Source organism: Rhineura floridana, chromosome 15 (genome assembly GCF_030035675.1).
Source record: "Rhineura floridana isolate rRhiFlo1 chromosome 15, rRhiFlo1.hap2, whole genome shotgun sequence".
Classification (NCBI taxonomy): Eukaryota; Metazoa; Chordata; class Lepidosauria; order Squamata; family Rhineuridae; genus Rhineura; species Rhineura floridana.
This window is the reverse complement of record NC_084494.1, coordinates 12,103,941-12,128,758: the sequence shown is the minus strand read 5'-3', so window position 1 is coordinate 12,128,758 and position 24,818 is coordinate 12,103,941. Positions and strand designations below refer to the sequence as shown.

At 42.1% G+C, this 24,818-nt stretch overlaps 1 protein-coding gene across 1 annotated transcript in view; it reads right to left on the bottom strand.

The window, feature by feature from the left end:
* The window catches only part of PSMB2 (proteasome 20S subunit beta 2), a 51,494-nt gene extending 43,224 nt beyond the window's left edge, over positions 1-8,270 (bottom strand). The window contains exon 1 of the mRNA XM_061597336.1: positions 8,014-8,270. Coding sequence (XP_061453320.1) covers positions 8,014-8,104 — 91 coding nt within the window. The 5' untranslated portion in view covers positions 8,105-8,270. The remainder of the gene's footprint in view (positions 1-8,013) is intronic.
* Positions 8,271-24,818: the final 16,548 nt, after the last annotated feature.

The following is a 24,818-nucleotide window of genomic DNA, read 5'->3' as shown; positions in this document are numbered from 1 at the left end:
ATCTCAGGCCTGCTCTAGAAGCTTTCCACCTCTTCATCACCCTGCACATCAAGGATGACTCAGGAGCTGAATGTACTATATTTAAAGAACAACTTTTGGATACTAAAATAGCTGAACAGACACCATTAACAGGAAGCGAAGAGGAGCACTGAAGATGCTCCCCACCACTGGGAGGTGCCATTGGGAGAAGCCAGAAGTGTTTTGTGTTCAACTCTCCTGCACACCCCTCTACCCCTTTAAAATGGGATCCCACCCTCTTTTACATCTGGGTGGGGGTAGACTTGCATGGGCCGGCCACCACCATGCATAGTTTGGCTAGACTGGGTCCACTTAGGCTGCCGTCCTAACCCCCTTGAATTCAATAGGATTTGCTTCCAAGTAGACATTATTAAGATTGCACTGCAAGGTTTTCACCTGCAGCGTGAGGGTTGGGCCTGCTCATTTCTAGTACTTCTGCTCTTCCGATTCTGCCTAACTTTTTGAGCTATGGATCTTTATTTCACTTGTTCATGTATGCTCTCTCTCGCCTCCCTTATAGCTGATATTTTAAAAAATCTTCTCATAAACTTCATGCTACTGCATGCTCCTCCGGCACTCTCCTCCTGAGAGAGATCACTTCCCCCGGCAATAGATCAGTTTCCCCATCTCCAGTTAATGGCACTGGAATAATGAAATAAGAACAGTTTTTGAATTCTCTCCCACCCAACCCATACCAACAGCAATTTCAATTTACCAAGGGTGACACTGATGCAGTCAATACAGCGGCACCCATGCACGCAAGGGAGGTTTTAGCAGGGTTAGGAGGATTCCCAGGTTTTCCGAAGTACAAAATATATATTTCCAAGGAGGGTAGACCTCCTAAACAACCTGATGAGGACTGAGCATGCCCAGTGGCCATGGGATGCTGGCTGACAGTTTGAGGGGGGAAATAACATAAATAACTCTACTTCTCCTTTTCATCTTCTTCAGGTGAGGCTGTCAATGTGCTGGACCGTTGCCTGGCCGCGACAATGGACTGGATGAGAGCTAACAAACTGAGGCTCAATCCAGACAAGACTGAGATGCTGCTGGTGCGTGGTTTCTCTGATCAGGTGGTGGATATACACCCTGTCCTGGACAGGGTTACACTCCCCCTAAAGGAACGGGTTCGTAGTCTGGGAGTCTTTTTAGATCCTTCCCTGTCACTTGAGGCTCAAGTAGCCTTGGTGGCACGGAACGCGTTCTACCAACTTCGGTTGGTAGCCCAGCTACGTCCCTACCTGAGCAGGGAGGACCTCACATCAGTTGTACATGCTCTGGTAACCTCGCGATTGGATTACTGCAATGCGCTCTACGTAGGGCTGCCTCTGAATACAGTTCGGAAGCTACAGCTCGTGCAAAATGCGGCGGCCAGACTGATAACGTGGACCAAGCGGTCCGAACACATAACACCTGTTCTGGCTCGCTTGCACTGGCTTCCAATATGCTTCCGGGCCAGATTCAAAGTGCTGGTTTTAACCTATAAAGCATTATATGGCGCGGGACCACAATACCTGCTGGAACGCCTCTCCCGATATGAACCTGCCCGTACACTACGTTCTACATCGAAGGCCCTCCTCCAAGTTCCGACTCACAGAGAAGCTCGGAGGGTGGTAACAAGAACTAGGGCCTTCTCAGTGGTGGCCCCCGAACTGTGGAACAGTCTCCCCGATGAGGTGCGCTTGGCACCAACGTTACTATCTTTTCGGCACCAAGTCAAAACCTTCCTCTTTTCCAAGGCATTTTAATCTATCTTAATCTAGTTTTAACATGTGCTGTAACTGTTTTTAGTTTTCTTACTCTCTTATATTGTTGTTGTATTTTATTAAAATAATAATAATAATAATTTAATTTTTGTGTCGCCTATCTGGCCGAAGTCACTCTAGGCGACGTACACAATTAAATTCCAGTAAAATTACAATTTAAAATACAGAGCAAATACAATACAGCATCATAAAACAGTGTATAAACAACGGGCATTCAGTAATATTGATAAAGATTAGCCCACCCCGGAGGTCCTGAAAGCCTGTTCAAAAAGCCAAGTTTTTAATGCTCGGTGAAATGCATCCAGGGAGGGGGCATGTCGAAGATCAAACGGGAGTTCCAGAGAGTGGGGGCCGCCACTGAAAATGCCCTCTCCCTAGTTCCCACCAACCTAGCTGTTTTTGTTGGTGGTACTGAGAGAAGGCCCTGCGCGGCTGATCTGGTCAGGCGGCTTAATTGGTGGTACTGGAGGTGTTCCTTCAGGTAAACTGGGCCGAGACCGTATAGGGATTTAAAGGTTAATACCAACACCTTGAATTGGGCCCGGAAAACAACTGGAAGCCAGTGTAGATGAACTAACACCGGCGTAATGTGGTAACGGCGGCGGCTATTTGTGAGCAGACGAGCTGCCGCATTTTGTACCAGCTGTAATTTCTGGACCGTTTTCAAGGGTAACCCCACGTAGAGCGCATTGCAGTAGTCCAATCGAGAGGTGACCAGGGCATGTACTACCAGTGGGAGCTGATGAATAGGGAGGTAGGGTTGCAGCCTCCGGATAAGATGTAGTTGATACCAAGCTACCCGGCTCACTGCCGAAATCTGAGCCTCCATGGACAGCTTGGAATCAAGAACAACCCCAAGGCTGCGGACCTGATCCTTCAGGGGTAATCTTATCCCACTGAGTTCCAGGTCAACAATACCCAACCTTCCCCTATCACCCAGGAGTAGCACCTCGGTTTTGTCAGGATTGAGCTTTTTATTGTATATATTTGTATTTCTTTGTTGTACACCGCCCAGAGAGCTATGTTAGTGGGGCGGTATAAAAATTTAACTAATAATAATAATAATAATAATAATAATAATAATAATAATAATGAGGAGGAGGAGGAGGAGGAGGAGGGGGAGGAGGAATGGAAAGCAGTATCTGGAAAGACGGTATAGCAGAAATCTTGAACAGAAGCACTCCACACGGGAACATTTGGTTGCAGATCCAACTTGCAATAAAAAAACATAATCTAGAGCAGAGGGGGAACCAGAGGCCCTCTAGATGCTGCTGGATTACAACTCTCCTCATCCTCTCTGACCATTAGGCATGCTGGCTGGTGCTGATAAGAGCTGGGAGCACAACACCATCTGGAGGTTTGAAGGTTTGCTATCCCTGCTCTAGGATATCCAATTAATGGGAGTTCCCCTGCATTTATTAGTTTTATTAACAGAAACAATGCATTTTATCATTTTCTAGCAACACATACCACATTCCCTATAGAGGGAATATTTGTTAAATAACTAATTTTTCTTATGGCATGTACACCTGATGCTTTGACTATGTCCCTCTGTTCCTCCTTTTACAGATCGAAAAACCTGCTCCACTTGTAAGTTGCCATCCAAGATGGTCAAGTTAAATATTACATTCCTGGTTTCTTTCCCTCAACTGATGGGCTGAGACTTACAAGTGGCTACACACGAACAAGTGATGCAGGTTTTCCAGAAAACAATCAATTGGAAAAGTTTCCCGCTGCCCTAAAAGTGATGGTGCTCTGGTTTTAAGAAGTTCTTTTTATATGCTGCATAGCTAACTAAAAAGGTTTTCCAATTGCTAAACGCCATGGGAAATATTAATACTTGGGGGTGGGGGGAGATTGATAAAGTGCACTTACTGCAGTTTAAAGGTGCATGAAGACAAAATCCACAACTTTACTTGGAAATTATTTATATTGGAATAACAGCAAGTATTTTAAGACAGATGAAGGCCTTGTGGGTAGGTGGCTCCTGTGTCCAAGAGATAGATCAACTGCCTGTCCTGAATGTGGTTACACTCCTTGAAGGAGCATGTTCACAGCTTGGGGTTACTCCTTGATCCATCTCTGTCACTAAAGGCTCAAGTGAGCTCTGTGGCCAGGAGTGATTTCTTCCAGCTTCGGCAGTATGCCAACTGCAACCACTCTTGGATCGTGACAGTCTGTCTGTAGTGGTCCATCCATTGGTAGCCTCAAGACTCAGCTAGTGTAACGTGCGTTATGTGGGGCTCCTCTTGCATATGGTCTGGAAGCTGCAACTAGTGCAGAATGCAGTGGCCAGGCTGCTTACAGGAGCAGACTACTGGCAACAAGTTATACCACTGCTGAAAGAGCTGCACTGGTTACCAATTTACTACTGGGCCAGGTTCAAGGTACCTTTGTTAATTCACAAAGCCCTAAACTACATGGACTCAAAGGACTGAACCCTAAGGACCGCCTGACTCCCTAGGTTCCATCTCAATCACTGAGATATTCTGATGAGGTGCCTTTGGTGGTTCCTCATGCTCCTGAGGTTCGGTTGGCCTCCACCAGGGACTGAGCCTTTAGTGTGGCAGGCCCTGCCCTGCGGAACTCCCCAATAAAGGTTCAGCAAGAACCATCCCTTCCTTCCTTCAGGCGTCTTTTAAAAACCCAACTTTTTAGACAGGCCTTTTAACATGATCCCCCCCCAGTACAGTATTATTGATACTTTTATTGTTTTTAATGATATTTTTATTGCTTTTACATTTTTTATATCTTTGTATGATGTAATCCCCTTGTTGTACTCTATGAAAAGCACAGCCTATAAATATTTTAATAAATAAATAAATATTTAGACTTTAGGGGGGAAACTGAAGGTACTAAAAGCTATTAACATTCTCATTCACCATGCCTGAATTGCTGCACATGTAAATTTCTGTGATTCCGAGAGACATTGACTGGAAAAAGTTTATTACAGCTTTGATGACAGTTAAGATTTGTACTGTTACCCAGTTTAACTTGCATCATATTAGTTATACCACTGATGGACAGAGCAATCCAAACCCCTGAAGATCTGCTGTGCTGTGGGTTGGACGAGGTGCAAGTATCCCTCTGGCTAGACTTGCCAGTCTCTGCTCTCTTCCCCTGCTGACAAGGAGAACCCTAACATGCTTGGCCAAACACCTGTAACTAGCAGAAATCCCTGAAACAGGACATTTGGGGGGCAGCAGAGAATATGCTGGATCCTGAGCTGGTTCAGTAGCCATCACATGACAGCATCATGGAACTGACATAGCAAAGGGGCCTTTTTCCTGCCCTCTCCACTTTTGACACAAGCAGCAGGGATGTAGTGGAGACCACCACTCCATTAAGCCCTGCCACTGCAGGCCAAGGGTTTGGGTTGCCCTCTCATTTTATGACACAATTCATTTCTGAAAATAAAAGCAATAGAAAAATATAGTAATGGAATTTTTTCTACTCCACATCACTGACTCTAACTGAAGATGATAGAAAATGGGGATGATATCATTGACGTACATTTTTACTCTTTTACAGAAACGACACCAAGGGAGGGTGACCAAATGCAGAGGAGGTCAGATCTCTTAAGTCTTTAATAATTGTTTAGAACAGGATGCAGCTTTGGTCATCCTTGCATTACTGCACCACCAAACACTTCTATGCAACCATTCAAGTTAAGAGGAGCCCATCTGTCCTCCCTTTGGACATGGCCAGCCTATGGGCATTGAAAGCAAAGAAATCAGAAATGGGTCTCATGTTGCAGGATCCAATTAAAGGTAGGTCCTTTGACTGGATTTGGAAAGGCCTACTGATCTGAACACAGCAGCCAGCCTCCTCTCCCAACAACCCTTTGTGTTTGCCTCTTCTCCAGTCATCTACACACACACACACACACACACACACACACACACACACCCCGGATACGTGTTTGCTTACCCACCTTTTACCAACTCCTGTATCTTCAACCTTTTAAATATCCCAGGGTGTCCTTGTTCCACTTCTGCATACCTATCTCCATTCCACCTTACTACACTATAATAGAATATTTTGCCTCATTTATTATTAGTCTCATTTCTCACTCAATTCAACTCAAGCTCCATCTTCAAGCACCTCCACACCCAAACTTTAGTAGGTCTTCCCTACCTTCTAATGTGTCCCCACCACTTTCTCAAGTTAAGCATGGCCCCCTGCTCTTTTTCTGCACACATATAATCAGCCAAGCTTATGGAGCTCCCTGCCTTATCTTTGAACACCCCCGTCCTTCAAATACCATTTTGACCCAGTTTAGCTTCTCCTCCTAGCAGCTCTTCAAGTTTAGTGGGTCTTCCCCATCCTCAATTTCTAGCACCCTATTACCACCCCAAGTTCAGGATAATGGGGCATAACTTTACAGGAGGGCAGATTATTTGCCCCATCTAGATCAGCATTGTCTACTCTTATAGGAAGCACCCCTCCAGTGTCTGGGGCAGACAGAATTGACTGCCATCACCTGCTATCTCATCCTTTCAGCTGGGAGGTAGAACCAGAGAGCTTCAGAATGCGAAAACGTGGTCTACCACTGAGCTATGGGCCTGCTCCTAAATATTCCATGGTGTAACTCAGGGGCAGTCAGAAGGCAGACCTGGATCTACCAACGTATCTACAGCAGATCTGCAAGGATTTCTAAATCCCAATTGTTTAATACCAGCAACCAAATGACTTCCTCCACTCCCCCCTAAAATCTACTGCTAAAATGAGTGCTTGAGGTAAACATGGGTGGATTTTTTGTGTAGGAGGATTGTTCAATAAACAAATAATCCTGGACTTAGAAGTTGCTAATTCTAAGTGGGAATATAAGAATCTGCCTCGCACTGAGCTGGGTTATTAGGCCATTACATTGGCTGGCAATGGCTCTCCAGCGTTTGAGAGAAGGGACACTCTTAGCATTACCTAAGGATGTCAGGTGCCTTCTCATGCAAAATAGATGCTCTACCACTGAATAATGGCCCTTGCATGCGTTTTGCACCAATCTCTGGTTGGTGGATCTCAGGATTATAGTAAAAAACAAAGTAGGTCCAGCAAGCCTGAAGTCTGGCCACTCCTGATCACCCCTGCTAGGAATACAGGAAGGAAGATCAGGCAAGCTGCCCATCTAGCCTAGTACTGTGTCACAACAGCTCTCTGGGATCTTTCCAGTCACCTTCTACGTGGTCCTTTTAACTGGAGATTGAACCCGGAATCTTCTGCATGCAAAGTGTGCATTCTCCCACTGAACTATAGTCTTTCCCATGAAATAATACAGGAAGACAGGGAGCCATTTAATACCAAGTCAGGCTATCTAGCATCACATTGCCTACTCTGACTAGCTGTGACTCTCCAGCATTGCCCAGAAGCCCTCCTATCTCCCTATCTATCTGTTCCACAAAGGTTTTTCACATCACCTACCACACGACCCTTTCTAACTGAAAACAGCAAGAACTAAACTTGGTACTTCCTTCATAGAAAGTACATGTTCTAGTACTGAGCTACAGCCCCTCTCCTAAGCTGTGAAATTCCCTCCCCACAGAGGTGAACCTGGCACCTTCATTATATAGGTTTCATCATATGCAGAAGATACACCTCTTTACCCTGGCCTTGAAACCTGAGGGTTTTTTTCAGGACCCACCCTGTTACTACAATTTGTTTTAAACTGCTTTTAACAGCGTATTTTGTAATTGCTGTAACCCACCCTCAGACCTTATGGCCAAGGGCAGGTAAGAAATCATATTAACAGCAGCAGCAGCATTACTGCACTGGAATGTAGGTCCTATACAAATCAATGTGGAAAGTTAACCATACCTAGGCTAAACCCCACCGATTCCAACGGGAATTAAAGGCAACCAACTTAGCCTGGATCCAGTTTCGTTTTTTGAAAAGCAGAGACGCCAGAGGCTTGATCTTACAATGCCTCGCACGCAAAGCAGGCGCTGTACCCGCCGAGCTCTGTGCCCTCCCCAAGAATCTCCTCCACCCCGCGTCCCCTCGCCCCGCTCTTTTTTATTATTTAATATCTATTTTATTTTTAATAAAGATTGCATAACAATCAACAAATATTGAAAGTGTCGCGGGGAAAACACAGTAGACAGTAACATAAAATACTGCCCCATCAAACGTCGCCCATCGACTTATACCTATCATACACTAGACGAGGAACCTTCCCCCGCCCCACTCTGACAGGCCCCCTGCCTCCCTTCCTAGCCGTAGCCAGGGGACTGACCGCGCTTCATGTGGACGATGCTGGAGGCGGCGACGGTATCGGCGGCCACCAGCACGAAGTCAGGCCCTTGAATGCCGATGAGGTACTCCATGGGGGAGGCAGCCGGCGGCGACAGCAGCGAGTAAGCGGGAGACGGAACAGAACTTGGGCTGCCGAAGAGAGCGCGCGACGATGACACAGCGAGGCGGCGGAGAGAGCCGGTGCGCCGCGACGCAGAGGAATGACGTCAACACGCGATTTCATTCTGCGGTTAAAATTCGTCTCGCGAGAATGGGCGCCTCTAGATATGCGGACTCTGTGGTACTTCCGGGAGAGTCGGCTCATGATCTCTTCAACGCGAAAGCAGGCCCCGCCCACGAAGTCCCGCCCTCCATCCACCCACGTGACCTCTCCAAGGCCCAACCACTTTTTTCACTGGGATCCGCTTGTGTGCTGTCGCTGGCTCTCTCAACCACAAACACACAGAGTGGGAAAAAGCAAGGGGAAGGAGGGGACATTTATTTATTTATTAAATTTATGTCCCGCTCGTCCTCCCAAAAGGAGCCCAGGACGGCAAACAAAAACACTAAAAAGCACTTTAAAATATCTTAAAAGCAAAAGACTTTAAAACAAAACATCTTTTAAAAACAATTTTTAAAACGTCTTAAAAAGCAATTCCAACACAGATGCAGACTGGATAAGATATCTGCTTAAAAGGCTTGTTGAAAGAGGATGGTCTTCAATAGACGCTGAAAAAATGGAATGCTTTAAAAGAAATGGGGGTGCCATTTGTCCTGATGTGCAACCTATACTCTGGACAAGAGGCTACTGTAAGGACAGAATATGGAGAAACCAATTGGTTCCCAATTGGAAAGGGTGTAAGACAGGGATGAGTTTTATCACCCTATTTGTTTAATCTATACACAGAACATACCATACAGAAAGCAGGATTGAACCAAGATGAAGGAGGTGTGAAAATTGGAGGGAGAAATAACAATAATTTAAAATATGCAGGTGATACCATACTACTAGCAGAAACCAGTAATGATTTGAAAAGAATGCTGATGAAAGTTAGAGGAAAGCGCAAAAGCAGGACTGCAGCTGAATGTCAAAAAGCAGGGCCGGCTCCAGGAATGCCAGGGCCCTTGGGCATCAGCCTGCCCCGGGCCCCTCCACTCCCCTTCCACGATCCGTGGCATGAGCTGTGCTGCGGATCGCAAGACAAGAGCTTCCAAGCCACCCGCTGCCGCCGCCACCGCCAATCACCATCCCCCATGCCACCATCCCCGCCACTTCACCTACCTTTCTCTGCTGTTCTTTGCAGCTGCACGCACTGTGCGCGCAGGGTTGCCATCAATCAAGATGGCAGCCGAGATTTCCGTAAGGGACTGAAGCCTCGGCTGCCATCTTGGTTGATGGCACGCAGCGCACGCATTGCTGCCATCAGCCAAGATGGCGGCAGAGGCTTCAGTCCCTTGCGGAAACCTTGGCCGCCATCTTGTGATAAGAGCCAAAGTTACCCCATATTTCTTAGACCATGTGATTGATAGACATGGGTTCCAGGCGAGCAAGACGCGTACACACAGTTAAATCTGCCCAGTGACTTCAGGAGAAACAGAGCACCACACCACATGTTTTTTTGAGTTATTATATTTATTGTATTTATATATTGTGCCAGCTTTTACCTTTTATGTACACCGCCCAGAGAGCCTTCGGGCTTAGGGTGGTATATAAATTAAATTAAATAAAATAAATAAAATAAATCCTGTTCTTTCAGCTTATTTTATAGCATCCTGTTATTAACCACAAAGTTTGTTCCAGTCTGTTTCTGCCTGCTTTGTACTAGACAGTGTGCCTCTGTGGTTATGCAAAGTGCTAAGTTCTTATCTATGCAAAGAACTGTTTCCATGAATACCATGTAACGTCTCTATGATGCAGAAACTGCTATGCAAATATATAAAAGTAACTTGTACCCTTTGTTCGGGGCTTCAGTCTGTTTTGTGACTGGGGTCTTAATTCTGAACTAATAAATTGCTGCTACTTTACTTCCTGTTGAATGGCTGTTATTTGTAGTACCTGGAAAAAGATCCCAAAGGGAATATTTTCTCTTACAACAATCTTGATTGATAGCAACACTGCGTGCGCAGTGCGTGCAGCCACAAAGTACAGCAGAGAAAGGTAGGTGAAGTGGGGGGGATAGTGGCGGGCGGCGGCGGCGGCTGCGGATGGCTCGGAAGCTCTTGTCTTGCTATCCACGGCACGGCTTGTGCCACGGCTCGCGGAAGGGGAGCAGAGGCTCGCGGAAGGGGAGCAGAGGCTCCCTGAGGGGCCCCCCAGGGGCTCCTGTAGCTGCGGAGCCCTCGGGCCAGTGCCCAACCTGGCCGGCCATAGGAACTGGCCCTGTCAAAAAGACTAAAGTAATGACAATAGAAGATTTATGTAACTTTGAAGTTGACAATGAGGACATTGAACTTGTCAAGGATTATCAATACCTCAGCACAGTCATTAACCAAAATGGAGACAATAGTCAAGAAACCAGAAGAAGGTTAGGACTGGGTAGGGCAGCTGTGAGAGAACTAGAAAAAGTCCTCAAATGCAAAGATGTATCACTGAACACTAAAGTCAGGATCATTCAGACCATGGTATTCCCGATGTCTATGTATAGATGTGAAGGTTGGACAGTGAAAAAAGCAAATAAGAGAAAAAATAACTCATTTGAAATGTAGTTTTGGAGGAGAGCCTTGTGCATACCATAGACTGTGAAAAAGACCAATAATTGGGTGTTAGAAAAAATTAAACCAGAACTGTCCCTAGAAGCTAAAATGATGAAACTGAGGTTATCATACTTTGGACACATCATGAGAAGTCATGATTCACTAGAAAAAACAATAATGCTAGGAAAAACAGAAGGGAGTAGAAAAAGAGGAAGACCAAACAAGAGATGGATTGATTCCATAAAGGAAGCCACAGATCTGAACATACAAGATCTGAACAGGGTGGTACACGACAGATGCTGTTGGAGGTCGCTGATTCATAGGGTCGCCATAAGTCATAGTCGACTTGAAGGCACATAACAACAACAACAAACATTTATACCCACCCTTCCTCTGAGAAGCTCAGGGTGACATATCTAGTTCTCCTCCATCATTTTATCCTCATAGCAACTGTGTTACAAACAAAACGCCTTAGCCCCTTTTAGGGGTCCTAATGGCTTGAGCTCGCTCCCAGTACTCACCCAATAGAGTCTCAGAAACGATGAAACAATGATGGAGAAGGAGTATCTTTATTGCTAACACGTGCACGTGGAGAAGAGGCCAGGCCAGTTCTGGCAAAACTATGCATTGCTGGCCTTTTTATCAGTTTTGTTATGTTAATTACATTAGCATCATTAGCATCATAACTACATCACTTTCATTTTCCATACATCACTTTAACCATGCCCACTGGTACCTTCCCCTCTCTTCCTAGTTCCATATTTGGAGTTGTTATTCACAACTTGTTTTGCTCATTTCAACCTTGGATGTTTCCCTTATATCTGATACCTTTTTCTACAAACACAGCTGCATATTGCAACAAGACCTGATTTTCCCAGCTATAGCTATTTTGCAAATGCAGCTTTATACAAACAATACCAGTCAGCAAATTAGCATTTCTCTTTACACACACACAAGTAAATTAACTTGTCAGCAGATTATCACACAAGCAAATTAACTGTCAGAGGGATGCTACAATTCCCAAACCAAGCAATATCTATATTTAAGTAGACTTCAGTGTCACAACTGTGTAAAGTAGGTTAAGCTGAGAGATAGTAGCTTGCCTATTCATATCAATGTGTTTACTCTGTGTAGGACTAATGTATACAGCCCTAGGTGTGTATACAGCCCTAATTCTCCTGATTAAATTTCACACTGAAACAAATCAATCACCTTTTCCATTTAAAATCCCTAAGGCAGCTTGCAAAATGCATTAAAGACAATTCACAGCCCTAATTTTAAGCGGTATTATTCCATTTTAAACAGTCCCCCAAAGAATCCTGGGAACTGTAGTTTGTTAAAGGTGCTGCTAGGAGACATCCCACCAATCCCCTCACAGAGCTACAATTTTCAGAGTGGTTTAACAATGCTTCTTTCTAGGGAACTCTGAAAAGTATAGCTCTGTGAAGGGAATAGGGGCATCCTAACAACTCTCAACATCCTTAGGCTACACTTCCCGAGATTCTTTGGGGAAAGCCATGACTGTGAAAGTAGTATAATACTGCTTTAAATGTATAGCGCAGATGGGGCTTCTTTTTCGGGGCAGGGGGAGCAGCTGATCCAGGGGGAAGAAGCAACCAGAGGGGGTGGCACCCATAGCAGTCATTCAAAAATCCAATTGTGCCCACAGGCACAAAAAGGTTGGTGGCTTCTGGTTGCCTGTCAGTGGATGTGGATTGCATTTGGATCACTTTTGTTGCGTCTGGGCTTGCAAAATGCACCAGCCAAGACTTGAGAGTCAGACTGGCCTGTAGCTTTAAAAACATGCCAGGAGAGAGGGGGGGAGGGGAGGGGGTTTGGGGAGAATGGGGACCAACAACAGCAACAAATTGTCTAAGAAACAGTATAAATGAGAGTAAGGCGCGTATTTACCATTTTGACCATTTTCCAATCGCCCACAGCTACACTTGTTAAATTGTGCACTGCTTGTATAAATCAAAACAGGATGTTTTCCTTTACTGAACAATAGCAGAGCCTCATGCCAGCTTATAAGTGTGTGGATCCAATTTGGATTTTTAAAATATGCTTTCCCTGTAGATTGCAAGGGGTTGGGGACATTACACACAAAGCCAGCCTCCCTGACTTAAGGATTTGCATTGTTTTATTTTCAAAAGAAGTTTAACCAAAACCAAGGGAGGATTAAAAAAAAAAAACAGGTACCATCCTTGCTGATTTTTATTGCGTCCTAGGGTACAATTAAATGCTAAGGTTGTTATTGAATTGTCTTGACAGATTGAATTTTCAAAAGAGAGGAGAATCTGAAAGAAGGAAAAACCTATAGAATGAATTTCCAAAAGGAAGGAAGAAAAGTATAATTTATACTAAGTCCTGTACATCAGGAAGGCCAGTTCAAAGCTGGTTGTGTATTACCAAGCAGGTCTGCAAAAATCTAGAGGCACCTATTTGATCTGGTGCCTCAGGATGTGACAGCAGAGCACAGAGGAATTTGAAATATTTCTTCAGCTTTGTGTAGAGCTCAGGCCCAGTGCCAGCATTTGGTATAACTTTGCATAATCGTGGAGGACTGGTGAAGTGCCCGATGACTGGAGGAGAGCTAATGTTGTCCCTATCTTCAAAAAGGGCAAAAATGAGGAACTGGGGAACTACAGACCAGTCAGCCTAATATCAATCCCTGGAAAAACTCTGGAGCAGATAATAAAGCAGTCAATCTGTAAGCACCTCAAAAGCAATGCAGTGATTACTAGAAGCCAACATGGATTTGTGAAGAACAATCCTGCCAAACTAACCTTATCTTGTTTTTTGATCGGGTAACCTCCCTTGTAGACTGTGGAAATCCTGTGGACATACTATATCTCAACTTCAGCAAAGCTTTTGACAAAGTGCCCCATGATATTCTGGTTCGTAAGCTAGCTAAATGTGGGCTGGATGGAACAACTATCAGGTGGATCCACAGTTGGCTCCAGAATCGTACTCTAAGAGTGCTTGTCAATGGTTCCTTCTCAAACTGGGGGGAAGTAACAAGTGGGGTACCACAGGGCTCGGTCCTGGGCCCAGTGCTCTTCAACATTTTTATTAACGACTTGGATGAGGAGGTACACAGCATGCTTATCAAATTTGCAGATGATACAAACTTGGGGGGGGCACAGCTAATGCCGTGGAAGACAGAAACAAAATTCAAAGGGACCTTGATAGGCTGGAGCACTGGGCTGATAACAACAGAATGAAATTCACCAGGGAGAAATGCAAAGTTCTAAACTTAGGAAAAAGAAACCAAATGCACAGTTATAAGATTGGGGATACTTGACTCAGTGATAAACATGTGAGAAGGATCTTGGAATTGTCGTTGATCACAAGCTGAATATGAGCCAATAGTGCGATGTGGCTGCAAAAAAGGAAAATGCTATATTAGGCTGCATTAACAGAAGTATAGTTTCCCAATTGCATGAAGTATTAGTTCCCCTCTCTTCAACACTGGTTAGGCCTCATCTTGAGTACTGTGTCCAGTTCTGGTCTCTGCACTTTAAGAAGGATGCAGACAAACTGGAACAGGTTCAGAGGAGGGCAGCAAGGATGATCAGGAGACTGGAAACAAAGCCCTCTGAGGAGAGACTGAAAGAAATGGGCATGTTTAGCCTGGAGAAGAGAAGACTGAGGGGAGATATGATAGCACTCTTCAAGTATATGAAAGGTTGCCAAACAGAGGAGGGCCAGGATCTCTTCTCGATCGTCCCAGAGTGCAGGACATGGAATAATGGGCTCAAGTTGCAGGAAGCCAGATTTCAACTGAACATCAGGAAAACCTGTTAGAGCCATACAACAATGGAACCAATTACCTAGAGAGGTAGTGGGCTCTCCGACACTGGAGGCATTCAAGATGCAGCTGGACAGCCATCTGTCGGGAATGCTTTGATTTGGATTCCTGCATTGCTCAGGGAGTTGGACTTGATGGCCTTATAGGCCCCTTCCAATTCTACTATATTATGGTTCTAAAACTACCTCCATAAAATGTGTTTATTAAGAGAAATTCACACTAAAATGTTGGAGGATTTTTAAGAGGATTTTTTTTAAAATCAGAAATGTGGAGAACTGAATTTAAGATTGGAACAATGAACATCTGAGAAAAGTGAAATTAACAGATCTTTCCATCCCTAATTTACAGGCAAATCTATCTAATTTGTACTTTCTGAAACAATATGAGAACAAAATACAGCCACCCTTCAAAATTCAACATGTATCTAAATTTTATGATGCAGTTCTCCAAACAATGTTTACAAAATGCTTATATTAGGGGAAAGTGTGCGTAAAAATGAATATATGAGTGGCAGTAACATATAAAACTGCATATTATTGTTATTAATAATAATTTGTTATAATAATATTTTATTACAATAGTAAACTTTTATTATTATTATTATTAAGAAGAAGAAGAAGATTTATTAGTCACTTGTGAGAGAAATGCATATAATGTGTTGCTTTTTCAGAATATGTTAAGGATAAATAAAATGTGTGATTTTATTGTTCAGAATAAATAATTACTCAATTGATAGGTTGCAGTAGATATTCTATAGAGGCTGAAGCTAAGGCAAGTAAAAGAAAAGAGGCTTTTTCTTTGAACAGGATATGATCAACCACAAGCTATCAGGCTGTAGCTGTTTTGTTTGCTTTTTAGACAAACTTAATTTTAAAATAGATAAAGGATTCACGCTTGGCTAATTTAGAGGAGGTTTAATTGCTTTGCTTGATGTAAAGGGGAGTAAGTTGAATAATAGATTGTTTTAAATGGCTGTTTTATAGATTGACTTTAGGCAAGACTGGGATTAACGTTGCTAGGTAAAAGGGGTTTTTTCACCCATAAAGATGGAAGAGGGTAAGATGGCCATCTGGAACATAGACAGATGAAACCTGGTTGCGGTCAAAAAGTCTGTTTTAATATAGAATGGGGATTTTCGCTTGACAGAATTATAGGGAATTTTTACTTTGCTTGACGTAATGGGAGTGTTTTGAAGGTATTCTGCTTAATTAATATTTACATAATAAATATTGGTATGGGGCAGCTTAGAACTAAGTAATAAAAAAATCTAAATAGGGGTGGGACTTCATTAAGGCGTTTTTCGGATAAGATTGTAAACCCTGGAAGTCCCTGACCAATGGGGAAAACAGGGGAGGGAACCTAAGCATCGTGCTAGGGGATAAAAGTCTGTACCAATGTCATGTTGGGTGTGTCTGCCTTCTGGTAGGACACCCGTCCTTGCAAGAACGAAATAAAGCTTTAAATTCTGATTCACAATTGTCTCTGTCGTGGGTCTTCCACAGGGGACCATTTTGGGGTCTCATAGGGGGTTTTTCCCTTAAGAAAAACCACGCTTAAAACCACATTTCTTACAGATGGGGGCTCGTCCGGGATACAGTCCTTGGAGTGACCGCTAGTCCCAGTTCTGCCGTGTGAAGACGCGTCCCGTTGGTCTTTCAACGGTCCCAGGTAGCAAAGGGGACAGTCCGGTCCTTCAACTGACAAAAAGTCCCAGGACCCAATTTTAATAGACCAGACATTGTGAATCAGGGGAAATTCTTTGGGGGTGGGTTTCTTGGAAGGAAAAGACCTGGAACGGTAGGCATACCGCCTAGACACGTGTGACCTTGACCAGACAGATTCCGTCGATGGACTAAGGGAAGAAAACCACTATTAAGGGTGCAAGTATTATCTTGTTGGTCAGAAACCAAAGTGTGAGGAGTTAAAGTCTCCCTGACTTCGGTGGCAAAGTGTGAGGAGTTAAAGTCTCCCTGACTTTGGTGGCAAAGTGTGAGGAGTTAAAGTCTCCCTGACTTTGGAAAATAGCCGGAGTGTGAGGAGTTAAAGTCTCCCTGACTTTGGTGGCAAGGTGTGAGGAGTTAAAGTCTCCCTGACCCTGGTCAAGGACTGGACCTTACTGTCCTATGTGTGAGACAGGAACAGTGGGGATAAAGTCCCGGACTGGACCTTGTCTTCTTGTATGAAAAACAGGAAGGGGAAGGTACTAGTCTTAAAAGGGTGAATGTGTGTCAGATCTGAATGTGTGTGACTGAGATGTGTCCTGGACACGAAATGAGTATAGAGTGGTGAAAAAGTTGAAAGAAAGGTCTGATTCTAAGAAGTAACTATGTAAAATTATCTAAATCAAACATAGTCACTGACATTATGCAGTCAGAAAATAAGGAAGAAACATCTGAGGACTCAAAGCCACATTGGTCCTATGTACAATTAATATTCCAGGCAATTATGATGTCACCTCATAAAAAACTTATAGTAAAAGAAATTTATATGTACATAATGGAAAATTATCCCTATTACAGGACCATAGACAAGTCATGGCAGAGTTCAATACGTCATACTCTCTCTCTGAGTTGTCATTTCATCAAAACACCACGTTCTCCAGAAGAACCAGGTAGAGGGTGTTTTTGGAAAATAAACCCTTATTTTGATAATAAATTGAGAAAAAGACGACCAAAAATAGTATCCTGTCCTGGAATTCCACCAGGAATTCCTTGTTTTAGAAATAATTTGGTTCTCCCTAGTCACCTTGAATCTGTTCGTCCAACAGTGATTCAAGGCCCAACTAATATTTGTAATACAGGTCCCTTAGACATATTGGCAAACCAGGCCTGTACATTAACTCCTCTCCCATCAAAACGTCAGAATAAAGAGGACATAGGTATAGGAATAAAGAACAAGGAAGAAGTAAGAGTCAAATCATGTCACAAATTAATGAATCAAAGAACAGTGGGATTTGAAATAGTGAATCAAATTCAGGATGTGGACTCCACACCATACTAAAAAGGATTTACTAGTAGAGTTGGCAATAAATTTGGAAATTTGAGATGAACAGATTGTAACTATCAGTAAGAAACAGAGAATAATAATGACTATTCTACACCAAGGAAGTCACTGGGGGATACAAATTATGGATGTATGGGTGTTTATACAGTAACTAAACAAGTTAGTTAATGAAAAGGCAAGAGAAACTGCCTTACAGTCAGAACCAATCACAATTAATATATTAGTTCCATCAGTACCAATTATAGAAATTGTCCCCAGTTTCATCAAACAGGAAATAAAACAATTAGAAAATTAGGTTTGAATAATCATTTGGTGTTGTTGGTGTTGGGAATTAAGGATGTGACAAAAGAGATGGACAATGTTGTGAAGTTAAGTCAAGGCCATTAATTTAAGGATCCAATAAGGGTGAGAATTGTGGTCTGGACATTGTACATGTGTTAGAAAGGGTGGTGTGAGACAGGTAATGTCCACAACCACAGAAAACAAATTAAATAAGGAAAAGGAAGAAAAAGAAAATTTAGGAGAAGGCTATTCCCTTCACTCCAGTGTTTTCAATTGAGAGGTGGAGAAAGTTGTTAGATAAAGAGTGGAATTTGAAACTAGGAACCAAGTGCAGGAGGTCATATTAGGAAGTTAGGATTCAGACCAAAATTAATGCACCCAAGTTAAGATAAACCCCACAACCCATCCTCTGGATTTTGTAAGGAGATCCCAAACATTATCGAGGATTTGTTGTGGAGAAAAATAAATTGAAAGCAAAAAGAAGTAAAATGTGTATAAAGATGGTCAGTTTTACCCACTTGTCACTTTTGCAGCAGAAAATAAGAAAGTAAAATGTCCAAAATGTATGAGAAATATGGCATGTTTTCAGTAGAATTCTTGTCTTTGTGGCATACTCATATAAGTACTTAAAGCAAAAAGCAGCAGTTCCCAGAAGAAAGAATCTTTGATTTAGAATTAAAATCATTAAAATGGCTTTGGAAGGTAGGACTTGGTTTTCCAGTTTGGACAACTAGGTCCCCCTAAATGAGAAGAGAGGCTATTAAACTTCTGATAAGTTATAGGGTGAATATAAATTTTATTTGGGTTATTAGTGTAGGGCCAATTACTTTAAAAATTTGGAACTGCCATATGATTTTATATGTATATCCCTGTTGAGGGAAATTATTCTATCCTACCCCTTTGTTGTTTAATGAGTAAGGATTTATGTATAAACATTCAGGTTTTTAGGAAAACTTGGAATGTTTCTCAGTAATTATAAAGTAGTGCCTGAGTGGGGACACTCACTCAAGATTAAAAATAATTGGAATAAGCAGTATTTAGTTATAAGTACATACTCCCAGGAAAGTGAACAATGTCATAAGAAGAGAAAGGGGAGTCATGACTATAGTAATTATATATAAGGAGAATGAGATATAAATGAATTTGACTGATTTAATTAGGAAATAGTGTCATAAATATTATTAAATCCAATACAATTTTAAGATAAATTGTTAGATGAAAAACATTGAGAAATTCTGTATACAGAATTGGCATATGTGTATACTTTAATCATTTGATAGGATAAAAATCATATTAATGTTAGTTTATAAAAAGTAAAGGAAGGGAATTCTTTGTTTATTTAAGAAACTAAAAGGTATTCCTACCGTTTTATATTACATGGTCTGGATTATTGGTCCTGCCAGTCTTTTGATGGAGACTTCTCCATGAGCCTATTGTTTTTTTGAAGGGCCAGAAACTTCACACCTGGGCGTCTACTGAAGTGGACTTTCAGCTGTGCCAGTTTCCTTAAAATCCAGTCCAACGGTCATCTGGAAAGTCCAGGTCTGAATGGACTTTTGGGGTAACATCCAGTTGAAGAGATTACTTCATTTCAGTCTCTCTTTCAACTGAGTGGCAGGGACTTTCCCTGCTGAGCAGGTCGCTCAGGGGAGGGTTCACATGCTTTGTTGTTGTTTTTTTGTTTTATTTTTGCTACAGCCTGACATTCGGCTTAGGAAAAAGAATCTGAAACAATTGAAACAGACCTTCTACTTTTTATATTTAAAATGGGGAAACTAGTAATTTAATAAATTGTTCCAGCACAGGCTGAAAAGACCACCCTTTTAGAAACTGCCCACAAAGGAACTGTTTCTGTGATAACAGACAGATTCCTATTTATGGACCCAGGAGGAAGTGCCTGTTTGTGATAATGTTATAAGATAAGGGGCAATATAATTATAAAATCAGTGTGGGTTTTAAATTTGATAATAATAAGTATTAAATAATGGAGTCCTTTGTAGGGGGAAAATCATTGAGTCTGGTCCGATGGATGTGGCAGGAGGCCAACTGCCTGGACCAGTGGACCTAGACTGATGTTGCCCATTCAATGGATTCTTATGCTCATATTGTTTTGCCAGGAAAAGGGGGGTACATGTACATTTCATGGCAAAACAGTGTCTGGTTATTTATGTGAGAATTTCGCTCTAAGGGAATTCTTTGTTTTGTTTTGTTTAGGAATAGGGTAAAATGGAATATTTATATATCTATCTGGTGTTGACCTGAGACACCCTTTAGCTATAGATAATTACTCTCCTTAAGTTGGGGGGTGTTTTTGGATAATATCAGAGATAATCATTGTATTAAAATTATTGATACATATTGTTTGTCTCAATATATAATGATAAACAAAAGTTATTGGGCAAAAGAGCATTTCAGTTTTGTTCTGGGTCATGATAAGGATGGTGGACGTTCATTTCATGGCCTAGAGTTTCAGGATTCAGTATAATCTGACCCTCCTCTTGCATGTTTATATATTATGACTATTACACATTTTGTAACTGTTACTATATATATGTGTTTGGGATTATGGACTGTTATATTTAGGGGTATGATAAAAACACTAACCTTTGTAATTAGGGATCAGTTTATGAAAAATTATGTACTGGCACTATTTTCTTCTATATGTTCTCTAAGGAAAAGGGCCTCAGGCCCAAACCTCACCGTTGGAGAACGCTGTAGATAAGACAAAGCCAGGAGACTGGGTGTTCCTAAAAAGACTGGACTCATTACACTAGAGTAAAACCAGGTTCCTTACCCACTATGTGGACCAGTACAATACAGACGGAAATCCCAGGACAAGCACCACGGCTACTCCTGCGGAAGACCACTGCAGGATTGAGTTAGAGGATCAAAACTGGACAGATAAGGAGAGATTTGAGACTTTACTAATTCCAGAATTAGATACTTGGAGTTCAGGGTGGGAATGGAAGGAAATTTGGGTTAGGACCCCGTGCCCACACGGAAGATTTAAAATATATCAGGCAGAATATTGCCAAAAGAAACAGCTAATAGTCTTGTGGGGAGAGGGGGACCAAGGATATTGGATAACATATCATAAAGGACAAAACCTAGTCTTCCCATTATATAATTTCAGGTGGGGACAAAAAGGTTGGGGTTGGCAGAGCATAGGAAAATTAGGAGTAAGGGAACATCGAAATAGTTTAAAGTGTAATCAGTATCTGCCTTGTGATCTTTTTCTTATATCTCTTTTGCTGTAAGTAATGGTGAGGCAGCGACAGGCAGCCAATGCCCGCCAGAGGGTCCGGACCCAGAAAATTAACATGGCCTTTATGACCCTCCCCACCCTCATTCCCCTCAAACCCGTCTCCAAGATCGAGACACTGAGCCTGGCTTCTAGCTATATCGCCCACTTGACCAATGTCCTCCTGTTAGGCGAGGACAGTGAGGAGAGACAACCCCACCTCAATACCCTCTACAACACCAGGGGCGAGATGGAAGACAAACAGGCCAGGAATATATGCGTATTCTGCCTTACTAACCAGAGGAAGAAGGGGGGAGGCAACTGGCAGAAGCTTGGTGGGAGGCAGAGGAGCGAAACAAGGTCATGAGAAGATAGGGGGAGTCTAAATTGCAGTTTGGTTAGGACGGTCCTAGCCCGTGTACTTATATTCAAAATAGAGACAGAATATGGAGGAATAAAATGCCTGGGTAGGATGAGTAAAATATATATTCGAACTGGTATGCTTGTGCAGCAGGCAGGCCAATGGCACAAATAGCTCCCTCCTCTATAGAAGGACCAGACAGTACCACCAAAATAAGTTGCCTGTTGACTCTGTACCAGCATGGGAATGCCTGGAACAATGAGACCCTGTCAAGAGCTTTCCCACCAGTTCCCAGCCTTAAAACCTAGAAGACTAAGGACACCTTCAGTGTTCGCCAGAGTTTCTAGGACTCACTCAAGAGGTGGGAACTTTGGATGGTTGTACAGGAGATGGGTTGAGTAGTTCTTCTCACCCTCAGGTAACAAGGGCAGACTTATTGTGGTATTGTTGAGGTGGAACATGACAGGCTATCCTTCCTGAAAACTGGACAGGGACATGTGCTATAGCACAATTGGCAAAAATCATTTACCCTGGCATTTGAACAAACTAAGATGTTTAGTAGAAGAAATAAAAGAGGGGCAATAGATTCCTCATTTGATAAAGGTATTTATATAGACTCTATCAGATATAGAACTCACTGGGTGGCTGGAATCCACGCTTGGAAAATGGAAGGGATGGATTGTATCAATATGTACCTCACTAATAGTAGCAGCAGGAGTACTGACTGCTGTGGGATGTTGCATCATACCATGTATACGTGGGTTAGCACAAAGAGTAATAGAAACTGCTGTAACCAAACAAATGCCTATAGAACCCCCTCCTTATAACAAAAATATGTTACTTTTAGCAGAACCAGAAGGAGATTCTCAATCCTCCCAGGAAGCTCGATGTGAGACCATGTTAGAGGAATTCAACAGAAGCTTGAGAACTTAATGAAAAAGACAAAAGAAAAATTATAAAATAAAAGAGGGGGGATTGAGAGAAATGCATATAATGTGTTGCTTTTTCAGAATATGTTAAGGATAAATAAAATGTGTGATTTTATTGTTCAGAATAAATAATTACTCAATTGATAGGTTGCAGTAGATATTCTATAGAGGCTGAAGCTAAGGCAAGTAAAAGAAAAGAGGCTTTTTCTTTGAACAGGATATGATCAACCACAAGCTATCAGGCTGTAGCTGTTTTGTTTGCTTTTTAGACAAACTTAATTTTAAAATAGATAAAGGATTCACGCTTGGCTAATTTAGAGGAGGTTTAATTGCTTTGCTTGATGTAAAGGGGAGTAAGTTGAATAATAGATTGTTTTAAATGGCTGTTTTATAGATTGACTTTAGGCAAGACTGGGATTAACGTTGCTAGGTAAAAGGGGTTTTTTCACCCATAAAGATGGAAGAGGGTAAGATGGCCATCTGGAACATAGACAGATGAAACCTGGTTGCGGTCAAAAAGTCTGTTTTAATATAGAATGGGGATTTTCGCTTGACAGAATTATAGGGAATTTTTACTTTGCTTGACGTAATGGGAGTGTTTTGAAGGTATTCTGCTTAATTAATATTTACATAATAAATATTGGTATGGGGCAGCTTAGAACTAAGTAATAAAAAAATCTAAATAGGGGTGGGACTTCATTAAGGCGTTTTTCGGATAAGATTGTAAACCCTGGAAGTCCCTGACCAATGGGGAAAACAGGGGAGGGAACCTAAGCATCGTGCTAGGGGATAAAAGTCTGTACCAATGTCATGTTGGGTGTGTCTGCCTTCTGGTAGGACACCCGTCCTTGCAAGAACGAAATAAAGCTTTAAATTCTGATTCACAATTGTCTCTGTCGTGGGTCTTCCACAGGGGACCATTTTGGGGTCTCATAGGGGGTTTTTCCCTTAAGAAAAACCACGCTTAAAACCACATTTCTTACACTTGTTACCCAAAGGTTTCCAAGTGACTTACAACAATGTTAAAAATAAAAACAAATATATTATATATCATATAAAACAGAACCATAAAACAACACCCCCATAAAGCCACAAGAAGCTTTGGTAGCATTATATTATTTATTATATTATTATATGTATTATTATTTATTTATTAAATTTATATCCCACCCTCCAGAAGGAGCCCAGGGTGGCAAATTTCTTATAAAATATGCTCAGTAGTCAAGACTGCCTACAGAAATGTCTTTATTAGGAGAATGTTGCCTGAAAAATTGATGAATTTCCATGAGGACTTTTTTTTAAAAAAAATAGCAAATTGCTGCAGAAATGTGGAGAAGTGAATTTAAGACTGGAAAAAATGAGAAACTGAGAGAATTCAGACAGACAGACCCTTCAATCATTAGTGAGGACTGATGGGAGGTGTAGTCCAGCCCCATCTGGAGGGCCACAGATTCCCTGTCCCTTCAGTAGAGCATCATTGAGTGTGTGGGACAATTCATTTCGGCTTCAGATGGGGGGGCAAAGAGTTAATTTGCCTCTTTCTCATCCAAATCCACCCTTGCGGCTTTCATCTTTCAATTCAATTCAATTTCATCTTTCAATTTTGCAGTGCTGTTCTCTAGCCAAGTGCTGTGTACAAAAATGCATATACTCGGGCAGTGGTTCTTAACTTTTTTGGGGTCATGGACCCCTTTGAGAATCTGATGAAATCTATGGACCCCCTCCTCAGAAAAATGCACATAAACACATACACACAAATGAAATTGAAGAAAAACTCATTTTCGGGGCCTTTCTATGTTATTTTCACTAACAGATAACATCTTTATGCACACTTTCCCCTAATTTATTTATTTGTTAAATTTTTATACCACCCCACTAGCATAGCTCTCTGGGCAGTGTACAACAAAAATATAAATATATACCATAGGATCCCATAATAATACAGCAAAAACATATATAAAAGAATAAGAATTCTAAGATCAGTTACAGCAAATTTTAAAACTAAGTTAAAATTAGATTAAAACGCCTTAGGAAAGAGGGGGAAAAAATCTTAATTTCACATATACGCTCATGGGGTCTGAACTGGCGGTGACCGACCAGGAGAGAGACCTCGGGGTTGTAGTGGACAGCACAATGAAAATGTCGACCCAGTGTGCGGCAGCTGTGAAAAAGGCAAATTCCATGCTAGCGATAATTAGGAAAGGTATTGAAAATAAAACAGCCGATATCATAATGCTGTTGTATAAATCTATGGTGCGGCCGCATTTGGAATACTGTGTACAGTTCTGGTCGCCTCATCTCAAAAAGGATATTATAGAGTTGGAAAAGGTTCAGAAGAGGGCAACCAGAATGATCAAGGGGATGGAGCGACTCCCTTACGAGGAAAGGTTGCAGCATTTGGGGCTTTTTAGTTTAGAGAAAAGGCGGGTCAGAGGAGACATGATAGAAGTGTATAAAATTATGCATGGCATTGAGAAAGTGGATA